At 43.8% G+C, this 27,976-nt stretch overlaps 2 protein-coding genes across 3 annotated transcripts in view; both read right to left on the bottom strand.

The window, feature by feature from the left end:
- TM4SF5 (transmembrane 4 L six family member 5) overlaps positions 1-27,976 on the bottom strand; it is a 258,377-nt gene that overhangs the window by 84,250 nt on the left and 146,151 nt on the right. The gene's annotated exons all lie outside the window — the stretch shown is intronic.
- Positions 4,594-17,149, bottom strand: LOC309554079 (vitelline membrane outer layer protein 1 homolog). The gene is made up of 3 exons (XM_082255613.1): positions 16,939-17,149; positions 7,729-7,841; positions 4,594-4,910 (listed from the first exon to the last, which is right to left on the bottom strand). The coding sequence occupies exons 1-3, from the start codon at positions 17,086-17,088 to the stop codon at positions 4,616-4,618; spliced, it is 558 nt and encodes a 185-aa protein (XP_082111739.1). The 5' UTR covers positions 17,089-17,149; the 3' UTR covers positions 4,594-4,615.

Here is a 27,976-nt window from a genome sequence, read left to right on the forward strand (position 1 = left end):
GCAGGACCAGTGTGACTCTTGGCTTCAAGGCACAACAGACACAGCATAGCATGGCAACGTCTCACCTGGCATGTCGAATAGGTTCTGAGGATCTTGGGCGGTGCAGCGAATAGAGATGGTAGCAGGGTGCCACGGGTTACATGCTTGACGGCCGTCAGAAGGTTCACCCAGTGGGCAGTAAAAGTTATATACCTTCCCTGCCCGTGTTTGCTAGACCATGTGTCTGTGGTCAGATGTATCTTGGCACCGACACTGTGTGACAGAGATACATTCACTTGCCGCTGAACATGGCCATATAGCTCTGGGAGGCTCTTCTGCGAGAATTATTTCCTTCCTGGGACCTTGCATTGTGGTGTTCGTTGGCCACAAATTTTCAAAAGGCCTCTGAGTCCACCAGTTTTTATGGCAGTAGTTGGCAGGCTATCAGTTCCGACAAGCCAGCGGTCAACCGTTGGGCAAGAGGGTTATCCGGCATCATCATTTTTTTACGCTCAAACATTTGGGCCACGGAAGCCTGCCTTTTTCCAGAAACACTTGAGGACGGCATGATGGAAGGTGGAGTGGAGGACAATTGGGAGGAGAGAGGAGAAGGAGAAGCTAGACGGTGAGAGCCTGGAGTGTGGCTTTGTGGGTTCTGATGGCGTTGCTCCCACTGGGCTCGGTGATGGGAGTCCAGGTGCCTTCTTAAGGCGGTCATCCCTAGGTGAGTGTTGGGCTTACCGTGACTTATGCATTGACTGAAAAGGCTGCAGATGACAACACTATTGTCAGCAGCGGACAGGTTAAAAAAGTCCACACTGCGGAGCCATGTGCCGGCGTCCTGGGAGCGCCAGATGTGACCGTACATGGTTGATGGCTCGCTCCTGATACATTAGCAGTCTGGTTTGTCCCTCCTGTGCAATGTAAGTTTGGCCTGCTTCTCCTCCCTATCTGCTGGTCCATCTCTCCCTCTGAACTCCCCTCCTCTTCCTCTCTTGTGGGCACCCACGTGACGTCCATAGACACGTCATCATCAACGTCACCTTCCCCACCACTAACATTTGAGATCTCGGAGTAGGCAGCAACAGCGGGGACCAACCTCCTTGGGCTGATCTGGGTACTGTCCTCAGACTGCTGAGTGGCGGCTGTTGCTACCTCCTCTTCCTGATCCGATGCCAAGAATGGCTGCACATCGCAAATGTCTTGTGATGGATCGGAAAAAAATTCCTGTGACTCAAGCGGAGGGTATATGGTGGTGGTGGTGTTGGTGGTGGTGTCTTTGCGGGTGCACACAGCAGAGAGTGAAGAGGGTGCAGATAGAGAGGATGAGGAGGGTGCAGAAGAGGAAGGCTGAGTGAGCTACTCAATCAAGTCTGGCGCGTCCTTTGATGTAATGGAACGCACCTTCTGCAACTTCCCAATTTGGCTCCGGCCTGGTGCTCCTGCCCCACCCCTACCACCCCTGCGGAAGGGCCTGCCTCTTCCTCTGTCTGTCATTTTTTAAATGACCCTGTGACAAAAGTCTCTAGAGAAGCGTAGTATATGTGGAAGAAGGTATATAACACCCCGCTTCAATCTGTTGTTTTGGGGGGCCACTGGTCTATCACACCAGTTATAAAAAAAAAAATTCCCAGTAACTTTTGTCAATGTGTGTAGCAGAGTTAACGCAGCGAAAGAGGCAAAATTTCTCCAGTACCCAAATACACTATAATATGCTTTCTATATTAGAAAGTATATTATAAGTGTATTACACCCCTATATAGTGCACTGCACACCAAACAATAGTACACCTATACCAGTCCTTAAAAGGACTTTTGTGGACCTATTAGCTAGCAATTTGTGTCACTAACAGTCTGTCCCTGCTCCACACAGCAATCTCTCCCATCACTGACAAAATACAGAATGTAAAATGGCAGCCAGGTCAGGTCTATTTATAAGGTAAGGGGTATGTTCATGTGCTGAAATGTCTCAATTGGCTGTCCTGTACCACCTGATGGATGTGTCATGGGTCAAAGTTCTTCACAATGTAAAAGAATATGGCGGTCGCGAACATCTCCATATGTTCGCATGATCGGCGAACAGCGAACGAGCAAAGTTCGCCGTGAATCGACCGCTGGGCGAACCGCAAGGCCATCTCTATTCTCCTTCATCATTTACTGTATGGACTGCTTCTAACCATATTGGACCAGCGCTGCATATAGATATTTTATTCTATTGTATTGAATTCTATGCTATTGTTTGTTCTATGCTATTCTTTTTTTTTTAATCTATTCTGTTCAAAATTCGAATTTGGGAAGACGGTTATATTCTTTCTATTCTATTCTATTCTATTCTATTCTATTTTCTTTTCTATTCTATTTGTTTCTGTTCTATTTTTTTTCTTTTCTATTCTATTATAATCTATTCTATTCTACTTGAATTCAAATTTATTCTATTCAAAATTTGAATTTCAGAAAGATGGTTATAATCTTTCTATTTTACTCTATTTAAGTCTATTGTTTTTTTCTATGCTATTATTTTTTAATTTTCTATTATATTATATTCTTTAATAATCTATGAGTTTTGGAAGACGGTTATGTTCTTTCTTTTTTATTCTGATCAATTGTTTTTTTCTATTGTATTCTATTCTTTTCTATTTTATTCTTTTATTTTTTATTCTATTCTGTTCTGCTTTATTCCATTATTTTCTATTCTATTCTAAACTATTGTATTCAAATTCATTCTAATCGAAATTTGAATTGCTGAACACAGGTATAGTTTATTCTATTCTATTTTTTATATTCTATTCCTTTAATTTCTATTCTATTTTATTCTATTCTTGCGTTTTCTTTTTTATTCTATTTTTTATGTTCTTTAATTTTCTCTTCTATTGTGTTCTATTTTACACTATTATTTTTGTACTCTATTTTCTACTCTTTTCTATTCTATCCCTAATTTCTATTCTATTTTATTCTATTTTTGTATTTTCTATTCTATTTAATGAATTGCTATTCTTTTATTTTCTAATCTATTCTGTTCTATTTTACTCTTGTCTTTTCTATTCTATTCTTTCATTTTATATTATTTTATATTCTATTATATTCTTTTTTATTCTTTTCCTTTATTTTCTATTCTTTTTTATTTTATTCTTGTTTTTGAATGTTTGAGCGTTTGAATCAGTTTCAAATTTGTTTAGTTTCATTTCATTTTATTATTCCAGATTTGTTTAAACTCGTTAATTTTTCTTCTCCATTTTGATTTGGAACAAAACAAATGCACATGTCCACCCATACCCAGGGCCGTCTTTTCCACTGGGCATGCCCGGCGGTTGCCCGGGGGCCCCACTTGCCAAGGGGCCCCACATGGATGGTGGCATGTCCCTGTTGGTCTAGGGCCCCCCCCCGTTATGTTGTCCGCCGGCCCAGGCCCCCCCTTATTGCTTTCCGCCCGCCGGAGACGGCCGTGGCTCGAGTCTGCTCTGCAGTGCACACTGGTTGCTAAGGCCAGCCCGAACGGCATCTAGCAACCAGTGAAGTTAGCAGAGCAGACCCAGGATGCACGGCGCCGCAGCGGAAGACTCGGAGGAGGATCCTCCTCCTCCTCGGCTCGTCCTCCTCTCCTCCGTCTCGACCCGACTGGCTCCGCCTCCACCCACCTCCTCCCATGTGCAGCTGAGCCGTTGTAAAGGTAAGGCTGCCACGGCCCACAGCCTGCCAGGCTGAATCTGATTGATTAAATGATATATTATTTTTTTAACTCTCTCATGGCTGGCAATGATGATGATCGAATCGATGACACAAGAGACAGACAACTCTGTCCTGGAGGATATACCTTTCTATATATATTGGTCCCTGTAATATGTATATAGTAAGGTATATCCTCCAGGTAGTAGTTGTACTCTCTTGTAGTATAGTGTTCCCTGTAATGTGTATATAGTCTATATACATATTACAGGGAACACTATATACTACAAGAGAGTACAACTACTACCTGGAGTATATACAGTACCTTACTATATACATATTACAGGGACCAATATATACTACAAGAGAGTACAACTTGGCTGGAGTATATACCTTACTATATACATATTACAGGGAACACTATATACTACAAGAGTCTCTTGTAGTATATAGTGTTCCCAGTAATATGTATATAATAAGGTATATACTCCAGGTAGTTGTACTATCTTGTAGTATATATTGGTCCCTGTAATATGTATATAATAAGGTATATACTCCAGGTAGTTGTGCACTCTTGCCATGATGAATGCATGTCCTCGCTCACCTCCTCCGGACTCCTCTCCGCCCCTCCCATTGGCCGCCGGGCTATCGCTGCTCCGCAGGGGGCCCCAGTGCACTGCATTGCCCAGGGGCCTATAAGGCTCTTAAGATGGCACTGCCCATACCCTTTGTTTGACAATCCCTAACGACATACTTGTGGTTTGGATTTGGTAATGTTTGCCAAAGCTGTTTCAAGCCAAATCCAGGTATGTTCCACTCACCCCCCTTGAGCATCATCTAAATGTTACCTGTTGGTACATACTATTTGCACCCCATTATGTGCACATGGTAGGTGTATCTAGCAACTGTTTGGCTGGAGTAGCCTTTTCAATGAAAATTAATTCTCAACTAAAGAATGTATATTTTATTAGCAGTTAAGGATGTTGGCAGCAACAGAACTTGACATCGTTGAGGGCCGTGTCGTCTCCTTTTCCTTGGGGACTCTCCACCCTGGTCTTGATGCCACAAATTCCGGTGTAGCAGATTTCACTCCAGGTTCCAAAATCTCCCCAGATACCGCCATATCCTTTAAATATTTTCAAATCAGAGCACTGTAACATGATGTTGTTTGCTGCAGTATCGTCACCATCAATGGCCGGCTCAACTTTCAGAGAGAAGCTAACGAAATCCCCAGAAGGACACCACTGGACTTTGGTCCAACTTCCCCATCTGTAGAGAAAGACACAGGATGACCTTCTAGGCGCGCTAATCTTGGTTTATTCAAATCCTGTATAAATTACCAGTCAACTGATTTCATTTTAATGATAGGAATTTCAAGGGGAACACGTAATGGTTTGGGCCAATTTTGCTTTAATTGGTGTAGAAGTTTGTAAATTGATATTAAATTGTATTAATTTGTTCTTTGATCAAAGATTACGCTACACACCTACTCCAGTCCCCCGTTGCCCTTACCAGGACATTTCCGGACATAGGCTATGGTGCCCTCTTTGTTTCTATTGGCTGTCAGTTATCACAGTCTTCTCCCACCCAGCATCTCCATTGGCAGGTGATAGGCCCAGCTCAAGAGATGGCACCTCTTCAATTTCCAATGGCCAGCAGTGGTGCATCTCTCGCACAGATTTCCAGTTCCTAGGCAGTGGTGAGGTGCTGACTGTTCCATCCCCTAAGGTCTGATTGGCTATGGTGCTATTTGAGCATTACAAGTTCAGGGCATCTTGCCACCTGGCTCCCTACCCTGCCTTGCCTCATTGTTTCTGCCCACCTAGCCTAGTCATTGGGTTCTCCTGTTGATGACCCCCTGTCTGGAATGTGCTCACTTAGCCTAGTCATTGGATTTTTTTGTTGCTGCCCCTCTGCCTGGAATATGGAGTACTCTTTTTCCTCCTACATTTGTCATGGTCTTACCTTCTTGCTGTTCTCCTTCGTTTGACATGTGCTGGCGGCCATCTTGGTTTCTGGGTTTCTTGTAGCCTCCCACCCTGCGGCTCCTCCTTCCCACTGGGAGGAGCTGGATGCCTAGCTCATATATATAGGAGGTCTGTGGCTTCAGTTCCCTGCTTGGTCCTCCTGTGTTCACATGCTACTAAGACTGCTGCTACTTCTGGTTCCTGTTCCTGGCTTCGTCTGACTACCCTGTTGGTTCCTGATCCTGGCTTCGTCTGACTACCCTGTTGGTTCCTGATCCTGGCTTCGTCTGACTACCCTGCTGGTTCCTGACCCCTGGCTTCGCAAAGACTCTGCATCGGTTTCGCCATCCGTTTGGACTTTTGCTTTATAGCTTGTTTTTCAATAAAGCTGTCTTATTTTCACTTATCTGTTGTTGTACGTCTGGTTCATGGTTCCGTGACAACATTCAATCTTGATAAGGACAGTAGAGGGCCCATCTGAGTGTAGCAGTCTAAAACTGAATATATTCACATGACAATTGGCAACTTACAGGCTATTGGTTTGAGAAAGAGGCATCCCGTGCCTTGAAATGCGTAACCATGCACGTGACATCACTTCCTGAGCCACGTGCTCTCCACTGTTGGCCATCTTGTGGTCTCCCAGTGCTCTATAGGGCTCTCATTCACATCCATAGGCTCCAGTGAAAGCTGAACCTCTCTTGGCTCTCCTAAATCTTGACAAATAATGGACGATCGGACCCACGTGAAGAGCAAGACCCACATGTTATAAGTCTATTAACCTTGGACTTCTGTGAGTTGCTATTTACATTGATTGCTTCTCATTCACCTATTGCTACACTTAGTCTGCTGCCCCTGGTGGTGTCTCTTTTGCATTACAGGCACAGGTGCTGCAATCCCTCCCAAAGAACCTCATCCTGTTCTGCGAAGGTCCATCCTCAGAAGCTGACCCTGAATAATGTTTCTACATGTATATGCCTGATATCATTAAGTTGTTTTGTCAGTTGCCAATTGTTGTTTGAATAAATACGTTATTATACTGTTACACTCAGATGCGCCCTCTGCTGTCCTTATCTATTACCTCAGAGAATCAGTCTCTTGAGAGGTGCTACACTACAGTGTTTTGGAATCACTCCACCACCTCAACCCCCCAAAGCCATCTTCCTTCAGTGTGTTGGTCACATCCACTTCTCCGACATTTCTCTCCACAAACATGCATTTTATCCCGGACTGTTTCTGAATTATGCTTCTCTACTGCCTGCTCCGACCTCAGAGTGTTTCTGGATAACACTGTGCCTGATGCCTGCCCTGACCCTTAGATTTTCTCTGGAAACCATTAACCATCTGCTGCCTGCATTGACCCCCACTAATCTCTGGACTTTTGTATTGATACTCTCCCCCCATGCTACAACCTACACCAGATACTCCTGAAGGTACTTCTGTTACTGATGCATGGTCCCTTGCTCCATTAGGTCCGAAATGATAACACTTTCTACGCCCTTCGCGTCCTGGCACATCTGAATAAGAGCAAAGACAGGAAAGGTTTTAGACTTCCTTGCCAGTAGGCTTTGCACGTGCATGTAAAACCCTACATGTGTGCAGATAGCCGGGAAAACCAATGTATGCACAGATGCGCCACAGGGCTCTCTCGAGACCCGAGCCCTGTTGCACTTCAGAGCACACAAAGGGGGTGGGGAGAACTTCTCGTCTAGGTGAAAAATGCAAAAGTATAACAAAAAATAATAATAAATATTTTCCCAAAAAAAAAAAAAAAAGAGACGGAGGGGAGAGGAGGCAGGGTGGTGCAACATCACCTTTAGGGTGAAGATACACTTTAATGCCCAAGAACTGGGGTGGCTTCTAGTGATTGGTTCCCACGGCGGTCACATGATCAGGAGCCCGACCCGCTGGCTCCCAATCAGAAGCCATGAACTGAGAGCTTGGTCAGTGTGCCTGGAGCGCGAGTTGGTTGCCCTCTCAGCACAAAACAGTAGGCTGCCAGTGTGCTTGGCATTAAAGTATACTTTTCTTGGGCTGTACATATGCATTTGAGTTTAAATGGAGTGATTTCTGGGTGGTCTCCATAACAGTCGTACATATAGACACTGGATATATGAACTCACATTCCCTTTGTAGAAGTAATGGTGGCTTTAATGTCTTTGCTGCCGGGTTCAGCACAAAACAGTTTAATTCCATTCAGAGCCGTGTCATCTCCTTTTCCTTGAGAAGGTTCCACCTTGAAAGTACACAAAACCAATTTTTAAAAAGGCAAGACAGCTGTGTGAGAAGGATTTGATGGAAGCAGCTATTATTCTATGACTAGTGTCTCATGTACTGGTTCTGAAGCAAAGGAGACAGACATGCCCTGAATCGCTGCCATGGATCCAGCACACAACCAATGGAACAATGACTCTGGAGACCCTGGGGAAAAAAATAACGGCAGTTCCAATTTTTTATGTCATGCAATATTGATCAAGTGCAAATTTTCATTAAAATATACAGGTGAAACTCGAAAATTAGAATATCGTGCAAAAGTTCATTTATTTCAGTAATGCAACTTAAAAGGGGAAACTAATAAATGAGATAGTACAAAAAATAGTACTGTGATATACATGCCATCGTCCCCAATAATGAAATACCAAAAAAAAACAAAGACCAAGAGAGGTCAGAAAGAGCGGGACTATATAGGCATGGGTATGGCTGAAAGGATGCAATCACAATACCACTATGTAAAAAAAAAAAAATATACAGCTTTATTTAAAGTTTTAAACGAACAAAAATAATAACATGACAAAAATGACAAACATATATGTAAAAACACATGGATCCGTGATAGCCATACACTTGTGATGGATACAGTATACCAAAACAACGGATCTCAATGTATGTGGTAAGCCAACGCGTTTCACAATTATAGCTTCATCAGGGCACCACAAAGACCAGAAGAGTACTGCACTATAGAAGTATGAAAAAGATATGCATTATAATCACAATTTTGCATTTCTACATCAAATATCACATTGGTGTATAGATTCATAGTTATGCTGGTCTGAAACGCTCACAACGGAGAGTATATAGCAGGCAAAGGAAATCACACTCCTGGACAGGCCTCAGGAGCCCCTTAAGTGGACCAATGTCGATGGTGGGGAATGAATATTACATAAGGGGCAAGAAAAACCCCTCAGAAAACCTCCACAAAAAAGAAAATAATATGAGAAAATGATAATAGATATATGGAGGGGGGGGGAGGGGAACCAGGGCTAATTGTGTTCTAGAGTAAAAACTAGTCTCAGAGTGTCATCATAGGCAATGGTGAATTAAATCCTCATTGTCCGCATATGGGGAAGCATGAAAAACGCCATAGATTCTGTGTATAGAAAGACAAATAGGTATATTACCTTTCTATACAATACAATGCAACCAGTAAAGTGCAAACATTATGATTGCCATATGAAGAGCGATACAATTACTGGGTCTTCCCAGACACAAAACCTTTCAAAAAAGGGGCATAGGAGATAGATTAGTTTAAACCTGGGGTGGAGGTGGCATGTCTGCCCAATGGGAGATAATGATTCCCTATCTGCATGCTATAGACATGTTTAGATATGCGTCTCCAAAATTCTTGTTTAGTCTTTCCAATGTAGAATGAGCCACATTCACATTGGAACAAATAAACGATGCCACATGTCTGGCAATTGGCAAAATGTTTTGAGACAAACAATTCCCCATTGGGAAGTTGGAAAGATTTTTGTTTACCGATGAGGGGGCAATGGGGGCAGTGTCCACAGGGGAAAGAGCTCGCTGCTGGACAGTGCTTGACTTGACGAATGTCTCGATATTCGCTTTGTGTGAGTCTATCCTTTAGTGACCTTGCCCTTTTAAAGGTGATAGACGGGACAACTGGCACAAATTTTTTTGTTTTTGGATCGTCTAGAAGTATAAGCCAGTGTCGCCCAATAATGTTCCTGATTGCCGAATGTTGTCGAGAGTAACGCATGATGATGCATGACAGATCGTTATTTGAATCTTTAGAAATTTTAGAGTTTTGATTTTTAAACAGCAATTCATGACGTGATTTAGAGAGGCCTCTATTGTAAGCTATTCGCAGACAGGAACGGCTATAACCCCTTTCCAGAAGTCTATTTTGGAGTTTAGCAGCCTCCTTTTTGAACGAGTTGTCATCCGAACAGTTTCTCCGCAAGCGCAGGTACTGGCCAAAGGGAATTTAATTCTTCAAGGGTATAGGATGGAAGCTTGTGGCATGCAGTAACGTATTACCGGCCGTGCTCTTTCTATATAGGGTGCTGCATAGGTTACCCTGTGGATTACACTCAATCTGAACATCCAAAAAAGTAATGGTGTTTTGATCATAAGCTAAAGTGAACTTCAGATTGGAATCATTGGTGTTTATGAATTTAAGACATTCAAATAGGGTGTTTTCTGGTCTCTCCCAGATGACTAAGACGTCGTCAATATATCTTAGCCACGTGGATATGTGGCTAGTGTAATTGACAAGGTTCTCATCCGAGAGGAAAGAATGTTCCCACTCCTACAGGTACAGGTTGGCATACGATGTGGCACAACATGTCCCCATCGCCATGCCCTGTACCTGGAAGTAGTGGGAACCGTCAAACATGAAGACATTGTGGTGGAGGACATAGTCCCAACCGTTAACGATAAACTCGTTAAACGATCTATCATGTATGGAAGGTTGAGATAGAATCCTCTGTATTGCTGCCAACCCCTTGGAGTGTGGGATGCTGCTATACAGGGCTTCAACGTCAAATGTGATGAGATAAGAATTTTCAGTTTTTTCAGTGTGGGCAGGTGCCAAGTCCTGCTGGAAACTGAAATCAGCATCTCCATAAAGCTGGCCAGCAGAGGGAAGCATGAAGTGCTCTAGAATTTCCTGGTAGAGGGTTGTACTGACTGGACTTGATAAAACACAGTGGAACAACACCAGCAGATGACATGGCTCCCCAAATCATCCATGACTGTGGAAAATGTTGCATTTTATTTGGAAATCAAGGTCCCGGAGTCTGGAGGAAGAGTGGAGAGGTAAATAATCCAAGTTGCGTAAGGTCCAGTGGGAAGTTTCTACAGTTGGTGATGATTTGGGGAGCCATGTCATCTGCTGGTGTTGGTCCACTGTGTTTTATCAAGTCCAAAGTCAACGCAGCCATCTAGCAGGAAATTCTAGAGCACTTCATACTTCCCTCTGCTGACCAGCTTTATTGAAATGCTGATTTCATTTTTCAGCAGAACTTGGCATCTGCCCACACTTCCAAAACTACCAATACCTGGTCACATGATCATGGTATCACTGTGTTTGATTGGCCAGCAAACTCGCCTGACCTGAACCCCATAGAGAATCTATGGGGCATTGCCAAGAGACAGATGAGAGACATGAGACCGAACAATGCAGAAGAGCTGAAGGCCGCTATTGACACCTCATAACACCTCAGCAGTGCCACAGGCTGATGGCTTCCATGCCACGCCGCATTGAGGCAGTAATTGCTGCAAAAGGGGCCCAAACCAAGTACTGAGGGCATATGTATGCTTATACTTTTCAGAGGTCTGATATTGTTCTATGTACACTCCTTGTTTTATTGATTGCATGTACTATTCTAATTTACTGAGATTGTGGATTTTGGGTTTTCATGAGCTGTAAGCCATAATCATCACAATTATGACAAATCACGGCTTGAACTATCTTGCTTTGCATGTAATGAATCTATCTCATATATTAGTTTTCTCTTTTAAGTTGCATTACTGAAATAAATGAACTTTTGCACGATATTCTAAATTTTCGAGTTTCACCTGTACAGTACATTTAATTTTAGCGCATACAAAGGCAATAGGTGGCCCAATTGTTGGTAAAATATAAAAAAGGAGGCTATGCCAAGTAAATAGATACCCAACATGTCAAGCCGAAATTGTGCATGACTGTACAACGATGACAAAATTCACTACTACATATTCTCCATAAAGCCTCTATACAGAGCCAGGAAAAACTCTGTGAAGGCCCCTAGGCAGTAGATATATATACTATATTGCTAATAGTATTGGGACGCCTGCCTTTACACTCACAAAAAACTTTAATGGCATCCCAGTCTTAGTCCGTAGGGTTTAATATTGAGTTGGCCCACCCTTTGCAGCTATAACAGCTTCAACTCTTCTGGGAAGGCCATCCATAAGGTTTAGGAGTGTATCTATGGGAATGTTTGACCATTCTTCCAAAAGTGCATTTGTGGGGACAGGCACTGATGTTGGACGAGAAGGCCTGGCTCACAGTGTCCTCTCTACTTTTGGTAATATAGTGTGTATGCACTACCTTGAAAAAGTATTCATACCCCTTGAAATTTTCCACATTTTGTCAAGTTACAACCAAAACCAGATTTTAGTTAGGGGTATCAGAGTAAAGCGGACTGAATACAAATGCACGCCAGACTTTTCAGATATTTATTTGTAAAAAAATTTGAAAACCATTTATCATTTTCCTTCCACTTCACAATTATGTGCCACTTTGTGTTTTTTTTTTTTTTTACAGAAATATTTGAAATATTGCATATACACTGCTAAAAAAAATGAAAGGAACACCTCAATGGGGAGAAATCTCATGCTGGATATCTATATTGGTATGGACTGGGTAATGTGTTAGGAAGGAAAGGATGCCACACTGTTTAATGGAAATTAAAATGATCAACCTACAGAGGGCTGAATTCAAAGACACCCCAAAAAATCAAAGTAAAAAAATGAAGCAACAGGCTAGTCCATTTTGCTGAAATTTCATTGCAGCAACTCAAAACGGTCCTCAGTAGTTTGTATGGCCCCCACATGCTTGTATGCATGCCTGACATTGTCAGGGCATGCTCCTAATGAGACGATGGATGGTGTCCTGGGGAATTTCCTCCCAGATCTGGACCAGAGCATCACTGAGCTCCTGAACAGACTGAGGTGCAACCTGGTGGTGTCCAATGGACCAAAACATAATGCCCCAGAGGTGTTCTATTGGCTTTAGGTCAGGGGTGCATTGGGGGCCATTTAATGGTATCAATTCCTTCATCCTCCAGGAACTGGCTGCATACTCTCGCCACATGAGGCCGGGCATTGTTGTGCACCAGGAGGAACCCAGGACCCACTGCACCAGTGTAGGGTCTGACAATGGTTGCACGGGCTTTCTGATCAGGTCCGCTTGTCAGTTTTTTTCCTGATCGGATGCTCCATGCACCCCTATTGAGCAGCGGATGTCAGAGGTGACATGTCCACTGCTGACATCCGCCGCTACCCGATCCGATCCTGTCCGTGAAATCCAGACAGATGGAAACCCTATTTTCCATCCGTTGGGAGGATAGGATTGAATGAAAATGGACAGGCGGTCTGTTTTTTATCCGATCTCCCTTAGAGGAAAGCGGGGATCTGACAGCTCCGTCTCTGTAAAGTAAGCGGAGATGGAGCTGTCATCCGCCTGCTCAGCACAGTGGTCTGCCTATGTAAACAAGGCAGATCACCCTTCTATCAGAGAGAAAGATGGAGATCTTGTGTTCCTGCTAAGCAGAAACACAGATCTCTGTCTTCCTCCAGTTAAGTCATTCCTACCACACAGTTATAAAGCACATTTAACCCTTTGATCCCCCCCCCCCCCCCATGTTAACCCCTTCCCTGCCAGTGTCCTTAGTACAGTGACAGTGTGTTTTTTTTAGCACTGATCACTGTATTAGTGTCACTGGTCCCCAGAAAAGTGTCAGAAGTGTCAGTAAGGTGTCTAAATTGTCCGCTGCAATGTCGCAGTCCCGCTATAAGTCGCTGATCCCGGCCATTACTAGTAAAATAAATAAATAAAAATTCCATAAAAATATCCCATAGTTTGTAGAATCTTATACCTTTTGCACAAACCAATCAATATAAACTTATTGGGATTTTTATACCAGAAATATGTAGCAGAATACATATTGGCCTAAATTGATGAAGAAATTTGATTTTTATTGGATGTTTTTTATAGCAGAAAGTAAAAAAAAATTGCAGAACATCGATGTTTTTTTCAAAATTGTCAGTCTTTTTTTCTTGTTTAAAGCGCAAAACATAAAAACCGCAGAGGTGATCAAATACCACCAAAAGAAAGCTCTATTTGTGGGAAAAAAGAAAAAGAAATATTATAAATTAATAATTAGAAAAAAAAATGAAAGTGCCCCCCCAAGGCTAAGGAGCGCGTCGGTCCTGCACGCACGCAAACTGCGCTCGTCCCACACATGTGAGGTATCACCGCGAAGAGTAATTCTAGCACCAGACCCCCTATGTACATATAAAGTGATAACCTGTAAAGACTTTTAAAGCGTCGCCATTGAATAGTAAAATGTGCGTCGTTTGTCGCTGTTGTGCGGGCGGGCGCAATTTTAAAGCATAACATGTTTGGTATTTATTTAGTCGGCCTGACATCTTTTTTTTTTTTACAAAAAAATGGGTTATGTATTGTGTCTTTTGCATTCAAATTTTTAAAAAAGTGCCACTTTTTATTTTTTTCCCAAAAACTGCGTTTGAAAAACTGCTGCACAAACATCGTGAGATATAAACAATTGGAAAAACCTGCCAATTTATTCTCTAGGGCCTGTGCTTTAAAAACAAATATACATTTTATATATATATATATATATATATATATATATATATATATATATATATATATATATATATATATGTGTATATATATATATATATATATATATATAAAATAATTTTTACATGTAAACAAAAAGCGCCAGAAAATGCCTGGTCTTCATCTGGTTAAAAAAAAGTGAGGGTTTAATATCACTATAAGAAAAAGGTAAAAAAAAAAAAATGTTATAGTAAAAGAAAAAAGAATCTATTTTCAATATTTGTATGTATTTTATTATGTGCAAAAAAAATAATTTAATTAAATTAAATAATAAATACCAAAAAGAAATATACATAAACAAATATAAAAATTTGGCCTCAGGAGCTATTTGTAGGCATCTTCACTCTTAAAAATCTTTTTTAAAACCTTTTATTGTGCCTTTCTCAATGATGTAATGTGATTTTGTTTATATGGGTATGATACTTGCGCTGTCTCAGTAGACTCTTGAATGTATACGCCCTTAAAGCTGCTTGTACCCTTACTGGTAACCACACAGTTATATAAAATTAATATGGGGGGGGGGGGGGGGAGTACCGTGCTTCAGGGATGGTTAATGTAATAGCATGATTAGTGAAATATATATCAATAAATATTCAGACGGTGTATGAATCAAATATAAAGTACATAAACTTATTAAAAAAAACAAGTCTAAAATTGAATCTGTGTCCTATATAACCAAATCATATAAATACATTTTCTAAAATTAATAAATGGATAAATATGTTGATAACAATTAATAATAAAGTGCTTATGGTGATTATATATTATTCAAAATATATTCCAGTGATATTCGTGATATATTAAAGTGCTCTGTGCCAATTATTACAGTGTCCCAATCTTTTCTCCAATATTAAATCAATAAAATTAATAAAATTAATAAAGAAATATTTTTATCATAAATATATATATTGTGTTCAAGTGCCCAATCAAACAATTCAAGCTTCCTCTTTTGTGATTTAAAATGAACTTCCTTCCACCTTTACACCTTGTGGGACAAAGTGCTCTTCAGTGCTCATCACCTCTAGGTGTGCTATCCGTTCACCTTAATGCTATTAGCAACGAGCTTTTAGATTTAATCTCGGATCCGATCCTCTATCCTCTCTTCTCCTAGGCTTTATTAGATCAAGTATGGGGGGCTGTGCTGGTATGTTCCTCCTTTCTGGAATCTGGCTCAGGTTAATGTCCCGGTGCCTCCTCGTATCTCAAATTAATAGGGCCAACATTGTGTAGTATTTCACAAATTTTATTTGACAAAAACAAGTAACAACTCACAGTTTAGTTTGCTGTATTTGGCTTGTATGCCGCGGGACTTCTCCTCCGTGTCCCATAACGTCACTTCCGGTGCTCTGTCTGCCCTACGGGTTACGTCACTCTGTCACGTGACTTCTTTAGGGGTTCAGGGAATTAACCTGAGCCAGATCCCGGAAAGGATAGGACAGAGGGGTGTTGGGCGCTTGTGCCAAACGAAAGGACCCCAGTGTAAACGACCAGATGGTCAGGGATGGCTCAGGGCAGCTCTGGCAGGCAAAAAAACGGAAATCACGCTGGCAACAAAGGAGAGGAACAGGCACCACTGAGTGTAGCATACATTTTTATTACATGACAAAATATAATAGTAACTCACATAGAGATATCCTTCAGTCCATGTTCCATGTCCTAGATCACTTCCTGTGTGCAGTCTTTCCGCATCCCGACTGGCCCGCAGCCGGGTGATGACAGTACAGGAAGCACCGTAGAGGAGCTGGATCAAGTGAAGGCAGCGGTGAACCGCAAGCCCTCCGGAAGTGACGTAACGCGTTTCAGAGCATGCGCACTAGGCTCCTTCATCAGACGTATTACAGTATATTTTGTCATGTAATAAAAGTTTATGCTACACTCAGCGGTGCCTGTTCCTCTCCTAGATCCCGGAAAGGAGGAACATACCAGCACAGCCCCCCATACTTGATCTAATAAAGCCTAGGAGAAGAGAGGATAGAGGATCGGATCCGAGATTAAATCTAAAAGCGCATTGCTAATAGCATTAAGGTGAACGGATAGCACACCTAGAGGTGATGAGCACCTAAGAGCACTTTGTCCCACAAGGTGTAAAGGTGGAAGGAAGTTCATTTTGAATCACAGAAGAGGAAGCTTGAATTGTTTGATTGGACACTTGAACCCAATATATATATTTATGATAAAAATATTTCTTTATTAATTTTATTAATTTTATTGATTTAATATTGGAGAAAAGATTGGGACACTGTAATAATTGGCACAGGGCACTTTAATATATCACAAATATCACTGGAATATGTTTTGAATAATATATAATCACCATAAGCACTTTATTATTAATTGTGATCAACATGTTTATCCATTTATTAATTCTAGAAAATGTATTTATATGATTTGGTTATATAGGACACAGATTAAATTTTAGACTTGTTTTTTTTAATACGTTTATGTACTTTATATTTGATTCATACACTGTCTGAATATTTATTGATATATATTTCACTAATCATGCTATTACATGAACCATCCCTGACGCGCGGTACTCCCCCCCATATTAATGATGTAATGTGATTAGCTGAGATGGTGGAAATTTTTCTGAAGCGTTAGCAAAGCAAAAATTTAAAAAATTATCAATGTCGCTCAGTCATCACTAGAAGCTAAAGCCATTTTTTTATGTAATATTTACCAATAATGTAAAAGCCCGTGCGGAGGTTCCGTCTGGACACATCTCTGTGTGACCCCACTCGCCCCAAATCCCACCATTGTCCACAGAGATGGTCTCCTGACAGGTCAGGGTGACTTGTAGCAGGGAGAGAATCACCAACACCCGAATCATCTTCTATAGATGGGCTCCTGAAGTAGACCGAATGGTGGAAAGTTTTGGGAACTGTCTGCAGGCTTTCTGCATTTGTAGCACCGAGTCACAAACAGAACTTTGACTGTTATCGATTTTTTTTGTGTTTTTCTTTTTTTTTCTTAACTGTTTCAACTCAATGATTTCTAAGCACATGTTTTAGTAAACCGAGGTTCAAGTCTAAAACGTTTGGTACTTTATAAGGGAACCTGTCATATTTTATTTATTATGTGCAAGATTAAAAATTACGTTTTCAACCATTTTTAATTTTAAAGTTACCATTTTTAATTAGCAGAAGGCGCTGTCTCCAGCCATTTTCCTCCACCTTTTTTTTAACCCAAATTAGAACCAAATCATATCTGGGTAACATTTGGTCTGCTAAATAACTCTGTATTGCAGCCTTTTTCAACCTTTTTAGCCTTGAGGAACCCTTGAAATAACTTTTTGGTCTTGGGGAACCCCTGCAATAACTACTATATCTGCAACTCAGGGTACACGTGTGATGGTCAGTGGGAAGAACATTCCTTAACCACTTAAGCCCCGGAAGATTTTACCCCCTTCCTGACCAGGGCCTATTTTGTGACTTGGCACTGCGTGACTTTAACGGACAATTACGCGGTCGTGCGAATCTGTACCTAAACTAATTTGACGTCCTTTTTTTCAATCTACACCTTTGGGGTAAAAACAATTAAATTGCGGGATAGTCTGTGTCGGTACGTGTGAGATACACCTTTCCAATTTTTGGGGCGCATCTCATATCGCCTAGGATTGCAGGGTGCTTCAGTGTGCCTCCTGCCTGTTCCGAACTCCTCCTACTCCTCATCCTGCCTTTGGGGGTACAAAAAATAGTAATCGGGGCTTAGTCTGGTTCTGTACGTGTGAGATACATACACCTTTTGATAATATTTTCTATTCCGCTATTTAATCTACACCTTTGGGGTAAAAACAATTAAATTGCGGGATAGTCTGTGTCGGTACGTGTGAGATACACCTTTCCAATTTTTGGGGCGCATCTCATACCGCCGAGGATTCCAGGGTGCTTCAGTCTGCCTCCTGCCTGTTCCGAACTCCTCCTACTCCTCATCCTGCCTTTGGGGGTACAAAAAATAGTAATTTGGGCCTAGTCTGGGTCTCTACGTGTGAGATACATACACCTTTTGATATCATATTTTCTATTCCGCTATTCAATCTACACCTTTGGGTAAAAACAATTAAATTGCGGGATAGTCTGTATCGGTACGTGTGAGATACACCTTTCCAATTTTTGGGGCGCATCTCATACTGCCGAGGATTTGAGGGTGCTTCAGTGTGCCTCCTGCCTGTTCCGAACTCCTCCTACTCCTCATCCTGCCTTTGGGGGCACAAAAAATAGTAATTTGGGCCTAGTCTGGGTCTCTACGTGTGAGATACATACACCTTTTAATATCATATTTTCTATTCCGCTATTCAATCTACACCTTTGGGTAAAAACAATTAAATTGCGGGATAGTCTGTGTCGGTACGTGTGAGATACACCTTTCCAATTTTTGGGGCGCATCTCATACCGCCGAGGATTGCAGGGTGCTTCAGTCTGCCTCCTGCCTGTTCTGAACTCCTCCTACTCCTCATCCTGCCTTTGGGGGTACAAAAAATAGTAATTTGGGCCTAGTCTGGGTCTCTACGTGTGAGATACATACACCTTTTGATATCATATTTTCTATTCCGCTATTCAATCTACACCTTTGGGTAAAAACAATTAAATTGCGGGATAGTCTGTATCGGTACGTGTGAGATACACCTTTCCAATTTTTGGGGCGCATCTCATACTGCCGAGGATTTGAGGGTGCTTCAGTGTGCCTCCTGCCTGTTCCGAACTCCTCCTACTCCTCATCCTGCCTTTGGGGGTACAAAAAATAGTAATTTGGGCCTAGTCTGGGTCTCTACGTGTGAGATACATACACCTTTTGATATCATATTTTCTATTCCGCTATTCAATCTACACCTTTGGGTAAAAACAATTAAATTGCGGGATAGTCTGTATCGGTACGTGTGAGATACACCTTTCCAATTTTTGGGGCGCATCTCATACTGCCGAGGATTTGAGGGTGCTTCAGTGTGCCTCCTGCCTGTTCCGAACTCCTCCTACTCCTCATCCTGCCTTTGGGGGTACAAAAAATAGTAATTTGGGCCTAGTCTGGGTCTCTACGTGTGAGATACATACACCTTTTGATATCATATTTTCTATTCCGCTATTCAATCTACACCTTTGGGTAAAAACAATTAAATTGCAGGATAGTCTGTATCGGTACGTGTGAGATACACCTTTCCAATTTTTGGGGCGCATCTCATACTGCCGAGGATTTAAGGGTGCTTCAGTGTGCCTCCTGCCTGTTCCGAACTCCTCCTACTCCTCATCCTGCCTTTGGGGGTACAAAAAATAGTAATTTGGGCCTAGTCTGGGTCTCTACGTGTGAGATACATACACCTTTTGATATCATATTTTCTATTCCGCTATTCAATCTACACCTTTGGGTAAAAACAATTAAATTGCGGGATAGTCTGTGTCGGTACGTGTGAGATACACCTTTCCAATTTTTGGGGCGCATCTCATACCGCCGAGGATTTGAGGGTGCTTCAGTGTGCCTCCTGCCTGTTCCGAACTCCTCCTACTCCTCATCCTTCCTTTGGGGGTACAAAAAATAGTAATCGGGGCCTAGTCTGGTTCTGTACGTGTGAGATACATACACCTTTTGATAATATTTTCTATTCCGCTATTTAATCTACACCTTTGGGGTAAAAACAATTAAATTGCGGGATAGTCTGTGTCGGTACGTGTGAGATACATACACCTTTTGATATCATATTTTCTATTCCGCTTTTCAATCTACACCTTTGGAGTAAAAACAATTAAATTGCGGGATAGTCTGTGTCGGTACGTGTGAGATACACCTTTCCAATTTTTGGGGCGCATCTCATACCGCCGAGGATTGCAGGGTGCTTCAGTGTGCCTCCTGCCTGTTCCGAACTCCTCCTACTCCTCATCCTGCCTTTGGGGGTACAAAAAATTGTAATCGGGGCCTAGTCTGGTTCTGTACGTGTGAGATACATACACCTTTTGATAATATTTTCTATTCCGCTATTTAATCTACACCTTTGGGGTAAAAACAATTAAATTGCGGGATAGTCTGTAGCGGTACGCGTGAGATACACCTTTCCAATTTTTGGGGCGCATCTCATACCGCTGAGGATTGCAGGGTGCTTCATTTTGCCTCCTGTTAGGACCTCCTCCTACTCCTCATCCTCATCCTGCCTTTAGGGTACAAAAAATTGTAATCGGGGCATAGTCTGTGTTTGTACGTGTGAGATACACCACCGTTTTGTAAAATTTTTCCTATTCCGCTATTCAATATACACCCTGTTTGAGTGTAAAAAATTAAATTACGGCATAGTCTGTATTGGTACATGTGAGATACACCTTTTTAAATTTTTTTGGCGCATCTCCTTCCACCGCCGAGGATTGCAGGGCGCCTCAGTTTGCCTCCTGTTCCCAACTCCTCCTACTCCTCTTCCTCATCCTGCCTTTAGGGTACAAAAAAATGTAATTGGGGCCTAGTCTGTGTTTGTACGTGTGAGATACACCGTTTTATAAAAATTTTCCTATTCCGCTATTCAATATACACCCTGTTTGAGTGTAAAAACTTAAATTACGGCATAGTCTGTATCGGTACATGTGAGATACACCTTTCCAATTTTTGGGGCGCATCTCATACTGCCGAGGATTTGAGGGTGCTTCAGTGTGCCTCCTGCCTGTTCCGAACTCCTCCTACTCCTCATCCTGCCTTTGGGGGTACAAAAAATAGTAATTTGGGCCTAGTCTGGGTCTCTACGTGTGAGATACATACACCTTTTGATATCATATTTTCTATTCCGCTATTCAATCTACACCTTTGGGTAAAAACAATTAAATTGCGGGATAGTCTGTGTCGGTACGTGTGAGATACACCTTTCCAATTTTTGGGGCGCATCTCATACCGCCGAGGATTTGAGGGTGCTTCAGTGTGCCTCCTGCCTGTTCCGAACTCCTCCTACTCCTCATCCTTCCTTTGGGGGTACAAAAAATAGTAATCGGGGCCTAGTCTGGTTCTGTACGTGTGAGATACATACACCTTTTGATAATATTTTCTATTCCGCTATTTAATCTACACCTTTGGGGTAAAAACAATTAAATTGCGGGATAGTCTGTGTCGGTACGTGTGAGATACATACACCTTTTGATATCATATTTTCTATTCCGCTTTTCAATCTACACCTTTGGAGTAAAAACAATTAAATTGCGGGATAGTCTGTGTCGGTACGTGTGAGATACATACACCTTTTGATATCATATTTTCTATTCCGCTATTCAATCTACACCTTTGGAGTAAAAACAATTAAATTGCGGGATAGTCTGTGTCGGTACGTGTGAGATACACCTTTTCAATTTTTGGGGCGCATCTCATACCGCTGAGGATTGCAGGGTGCTTCAGTGTGCCTCCTGCCTGTTCCGAACTCCTCCTACTCCTCATGCTGCCTTTGGGGGTACAAAAAATAGTAATCGGGGCCTAGTCTGTTTCTGTACGTGTGAGATACATACACCTTTTGATAATATTTTCTATTCCGCTATTTAATCCACACCTTTGGGGTAAAAACAATTAAATTGCGGGATAGTCTGTGTCGGTACGTGTGAGATACATACACCTTTTGATATCATATTTTCTATTCCGCTATTCAATCTACACCTTTGGGGTAAAAACAATTAAATTGCGGGATAGTCTGTGTCGGTACGTGTGAGATACACCTTTCCAATTTTTGGGGCGCATCTCATACCGCCGAGGATTGCAGGGTGCTTCAGTGTGCCTCCTGCCTGTTCCGAACTCCTCCTACTCCTCATCCTGCCTTTGGGGGTACAAAAAATTGTAATCGGGGCCTAGTCTGGTTCTGTACGTGTGAGATACATACACCTTTTGATAATATTTTCTATTCCGCTATTTAATCTACACCTTTGGGGTAAAAACAATTAAATTGCGGGATAGTCTGTAGCGGTACGCGTGAGATACACCTTTCCAATTTTTGGGGCGCATCTCATACCGCTGAGGATTGCAGGGTGCTTCATTTTGCCTCCTGTTAGGACCTCCTCCTACTCCTCATCCTCATCCTGCCTTTAGGGTACAAAAAATTGTAATCGGGGCATAGTCTGTGTTTGTACGTGTGAGATACACCACCGTTTTGTAAAATTTTTCCTATTCCGCTATTCAATATACACCCTGTTTGAGTGTAATAAAATTAAATTACGGCATAGTCTGTATTGGTACATGTGAGATACACCTTTTTAAAAATTTTTGGCGCATCTCCTTCCACCGCCGAGGATTGCAGGGCGCTTCAGTTTGCCTCCTGTTCCCAACTCCTCCTACTCCTCTTCCTCATCCTGCCTTTAGGGTACAAAAAATTGTAATCGGGGCCTAGTCTATGTTTGTACGTGTGAGATACACCGTTTTATAAAAATTTTCCTATTCCGCTATTCAATATACACCCTGTTTGAGTGTAAAAACTTAAATTACGGCATAGTCTGTATCGGTACATGTGAGATACACCTTTTTAAATTTGTTTGGCGCATCTCCTTCCACCGCCGAGGATTGCAGGGCGCTTCAGTTTGCCTCCTGTTCCCAATTCCTCCTACTCCTCTTCCTCATCCTGCCTTTAGGGTACAAAAAATTGTAATCAGGGCCTAGTCTGTGTTTGTACGTGTGAGATACACCGTATTATAAAAATTTTCCTATTCCGCTATTCAATATACACCCTTTTGGAGTGTAAAAAATTAAATTACGGCATAGTCTGTATCGGTACGTGTGAGATACACCTTTTAAATTTGTTTGGCGCATCTCCTTTCACCGCCAAGGATTGCAGGGCGCTTCAGTTTGCCTCCTGTTCCGAACTCCTCCTACTCCTCTTCCTCATCCTCCCTTTAGGGAACAAAAAATTTGAATCGGGGCCTAGTCTGTGTTTGTACGTGTGAGATACACAGTTTTTTATCCTTTTTTCTATTCCGCTATTCAATATACACCCTTTTGGGGTAAAAAAAATTAAATTGCGGCATAATTTGCATATTTGACTGTGAGATACACCCGTGCGATACTGTTGTTGTTTTGTTCCGCTATTCAATAAACACCTTTCTAGGGCAAGATCATAAATTACAGAAATATGAGGAGACCGTCAAATAGGGGCCATGGCCTGGGTCGTGGTGCTGCTGGTAGAGCTCCTGTTGCAAGGAGAGGACGTGGTTGATCTGTGCCAGCTACACGCACAAGTGAAACACCTTCCTCAAGTGTGAGTAGGCGACAGAACCTGCAGCAGTATTTGGTAGGGCATCATGCGCCTCTAGAAGTGATGAGGCCAGAAGAAGTACAGGCGATAGTAGATTGGGTTGCTGACAGTGCCTCCAGTTCCTTCACATTGTCTCCCACCCAGTCTACTGCAGAAAGGTCAGAGTTGGCACCTGCAGCCAATGTCCAACCGTCTTTCACCTCACCCCCTTGCAAATCAGGCAAGCAGTCTGAGCCCCAAGTCATGCAGCAGTGTCTTCTTCTTTTTGATGACTCTGTCAGCAGGGTTTCCCAGGGCCATCCACCTAGCCCTGCCCCAGAAGTGGAAGAGATTGAGTGCAGCGATGCCCAACCACTTACTTCTCACGATGAGTACATGGAAGGACAATCGCAGCACGTCTCCGATGATGACGAGACGCAGGTGCCAACTGCTGCGGCATTCAGAATTGTGGAGACAGACAAAGAGGGCAGGGGTGAAGACTGGGTGGAAGAAGATGTGGAGGACGATGAGGTCCTCGACCCCACATGGAATGAAGGTCATGCAGGTGACCTGAGTAGTTTGGAGGAAGAGGCGGTGGTCGCACAGAGCCACCAGCACAGCAGAAGAGGGAGCAGGGTACAATCAGAGCCTGAAGCGAGGCATAAACCTTCTCAACCTGAGCACAACCTGCATGATCAGGCATCTAAGTGCAAAGCTCGAGCTGCAGTGGAGTAGACACCTTCAAAACCAAGAAAGGTCTCTGGCTCCTCCTGCTTCCTCTTCTGCTGCAGTCTCGGCCTCTCCATCCACATCTGTAGTGATACCGGCACCTGCCACCCCGCAAACAGACGATCTGTCAGCAACACCACCACCTGGGTCACCAACCATCTCCACAATGTCCCGTGGAAGCGTTCAGCTTTCCATCTCCCAAACACTTCAGAGGAAGAGGAAGTACCCCCCTACCCACCCGCGATCACTGGCCCTGAATGCCAGCATTTCAAAATTCTTGGCCTTTGAAATGCTGTCATTCCGTCTGGTGGAGACGCAGTTTTAAAAGCCTTATGTCGGTGACTGTCCCACAGTACGTCGTGCCCAGCCGCCACTACTTTTCCAGGCAAGCCATCCCTTCCCTGCACAACCAAGTGGGGGAAAAAATCAGGTGTGCACTGCGCAACGCCATCTGTGGCAAGGTCCACCTAACTACCGATACGTGGACCAGTAAGCACGGTCAGGGGCGTTATATCTCCCTAACGGCACACTGGGTAAATGCAGTGGCGGATGGGCCTGAGGTGGATAGCAATTTGGCGCATGTCCTTCCACCACCGAGGATTGCAGGGCGCTTCAGTTTGCCTCCTGTTCCTAACTCCTCCTACTCCGCTTCCTCATCCTCTACCGCCTCCTCATTCGGTCAGCGTAACACCTTCACCACAAACTTCAGCACGGCCAGGGGCAAACGACAGCAGGCAGTTTTAAAACTTGCCTGTTTGTGGGGAAAAACCACACACTGCGCAGGAGTTGTGGAGGAGCATGGAACAGCAGACAAATGAGTGGTTGCTGCCAGCGAGCCTCAAGCCCGGCCTGGTGGTGTGCGATAACGGGCGAAATCTCATAGCAGCTCTGGGCCTAGCCGGTTTGACGCACATCCCTTGCCTGGCGCATGTGCTGAATTTGGTGGTGCAGAGGTTCCTTAAAAATTACCCCGATATGTCAGAGCTGCTGCAGAAAGTGCGGGCCGTCTGTGCGCACTTTCGGCATTCTCACCCTGCTGCTGCTCGCCTGTCAGCGCTGCAGCGTAACTTCGGCCTTCCCGCTCACCGCCTCATATGTGACGTGCCCACAAGGTGTAACTCCACCTTGCACATGCTGGAAAGACTGTGCGAGCAGCAGCAGGTCATAGTGGAGTTTCAGCTGCAGCACGCACGCGTGAGTCGCTCTGCGGAACAGCACCACTTCACCACCAATAACTGGGCCTCCGTGCAAGACCTGTGTGCCTTGTTGCGCTGTTTTGAGTACTCCACCAACATGGCCAGTGCCGATGACGCCGTTGTCAGCTTAACTATCCCACTTCTATGCCCCCTTCAAAAAACGATTCGGGCGATGATGGAAGAGGATGTGGCACAGGATGAGGAGGAGGAGGAGGAGGATGAAGAGGTAACATTTCCAAGGCTTTCAGGGCAGTCATTCGCAAGTGGCTCCGAGGGTGGGTTCCTGCATCCACAAACGCCAGGAACACAATTGTCCAGCAGGGGCACAGTTCTGGAGGATGAGGAGGAGGAGGAGATGGAGGAGGAGATGGAACCATGTTCACAGCAGGGTGGCACCCAGGCCAGCTCATGGTTATCACTGGTGCGTGACTGGGGGGATACAGAGGACACAGACGATACACCTCCCACAGAGGACAGCCTTTCGTTGCCTCTGGGCAGCCTGGCACACATGAGCGATTACATGCTGCAGTGTCTCCACAACGACCGCCGAGTTGCCCACATTCTAACTTGTGCTGATTACTGGGTGGCCACGCTGCTGGATCCCCGTTACAAGGACAACGTACCGTCCTTAATTCCCTCACTGGAGCGCGATCGCAAGATGCGCGAGTACAAGCGCACGCTGGTAGACGCGATGCTGCTGGCATTCCCACCTGACAGCGGGGCCACAGTGGAAGCACAAGGCCAAGGCAGAGGAGGAGGAAGAGGTCGCCAACCCAACCAGGGCACCGCCAGCACCTCAGAAGGCAGGGTTAGCATGGCCGAAATGTGGAAAAGCTTTGTCAGCACGCCACAACAAACAGCAGCACCAGCAGCTCATATGGAACGTCTTAGCAGGAGGCAGCATTTCAGCAACATGGTGGAGCAGTATGTGTGCACACGCCTACATGTAGTGAATGACGGGTCTGCCCCCTTCAACTTCTGGGTCTCCAAATTGGGCACATGGCCTGAGCTTGCCCTTTACGCCTTGGAGGTGCTGGCGTGCCCTGCAGCCAGTGTATTATCTGAACGTGTATTTAGCACGGCTGGGGGCGTTATCACAGACAAGCGCAGCCGCCTGTCCAGAGACAATGTGGACAAGCTCACGTTCATTAAAATGAACCAGGCATAGATCCCACAGGACTTTTCCGTACCTTGTGCAGAATAGAGATGGATACCGACCTTACCCAGCCATTGTTCTATTTTTGCTCTTTCTCACTCTTTTGGGGTGTACCCTCATTTAAAATGACTGAAAAAAAGCAGTGTTGGCTACCTCGTCCTCCTCCACCGCCGCTTCCACCTACACCGCCCATAGGTGTGCGGCGTGCGCAGCCTATTGCATTAGGGTGTGCACCCCAAAGTTTAAATACACATGCATGTGTTTGCCTACATGTATATGGCCCCGGTACATTACTCTCCCTGCTGGCAAAGTGAAATAGAAGTGTGTGGCACTTCTCTTATGGCAGAGCAGGTCCGAGGGAGATCTTTCCCATCTCCTCACTGGCAAACAGAGCGATAATGCTAATGTGCCCTAGGTGATAAGGCACACCTGGCACACCCTGTGCGCACGCCTATGACACCGCCACATCCACCACCACCTCAACCTCCCTCCTACTCCATATGGGCCTCGTCCTTCACAGATGAAGAACATTGTTTTATTTTTCTGTTTTTTTTTTTTGTTGTTTTAAGTTATTTCCCTATCCAGATTTGTTTGCAGAGCACTTGCCATGCTCTTAACTACGTTTTGCTGCAATTTGCAGCACTCTAGCCCTTTCCATTGGTGTTTTAGAGCCATTTTAGTGCCTGAAAGTTTGGGTCCCCATTGACTTCAATGGGGTTCGGTGTCCGGGTAAAGTTCGGAAAAAGTCTGGGACACGGACCCGGACTTTTTTTTCAAGTTCGGCCGAACCCGCCGAACACGGACATCCAGGTGTCCGCTCAACTCTACTCACAACCAAAGCATAGCAGCTTACGTGATTGCAGAGTGGAAGCAGCGTTAATCGATTCCTCCATGTAATACCGGCATCTGTGAATTCCCCACCAAGGAAATGGCCACAGCGTCTCCTCCTTGTGGTAGCGTCAGCCGCTGTTGGCTGCTCCCAACGTGTTTCGTCATAAGCTGATTATTATTATTTTTAGAATTTGTTATTTTTTATAGGACAGGGAAGCCTGCAGTGCTCTGGGAGGGTGGGGGGGGTGTTACAGTGACAGGGGGGCACACAGGGGGGGGGCATCAGAAGCAGGCAGAACAGGGTGGGTGATCGGTGTCGGAGAAGCAATTACAGGAATTATGCCCTGGGTCTGTGTCTCTCTCTGCAGCAGCTGAAAGCTGGCAGGTATGGTAGAAATTGGCTTTCAGCTGCTGCAGAGAGCAGCACAGGGATTCCTTCTGTAATTGCCCCTCCGCCCAACCGCACCAATTCCCATGCTGTTGGGGCCCCCCTGTGTGCCCGGGCCCTCTACAGAAGGACTGGTGGTACCCCCCCTATCAGTAGGATACCTTTGAACATAAATAATCAAATATTAATAGCTAACTGTTATAAGACTACAAATGCTAATGGAACAAAAGCAACATAAAATTCTGTTGGGGC

This window comes from Pelophylax lessonae (assembly GCF_965119305.1).
Source record: "Pelophylax lessonae genome assembly, chromosome: 4".
Taxonomy (NCBI): Eukaryota; Metazoa; Chordata; class Amphibia; order Anura; family Ranidae; genus Pelophylax; species Pelophylax lessonae.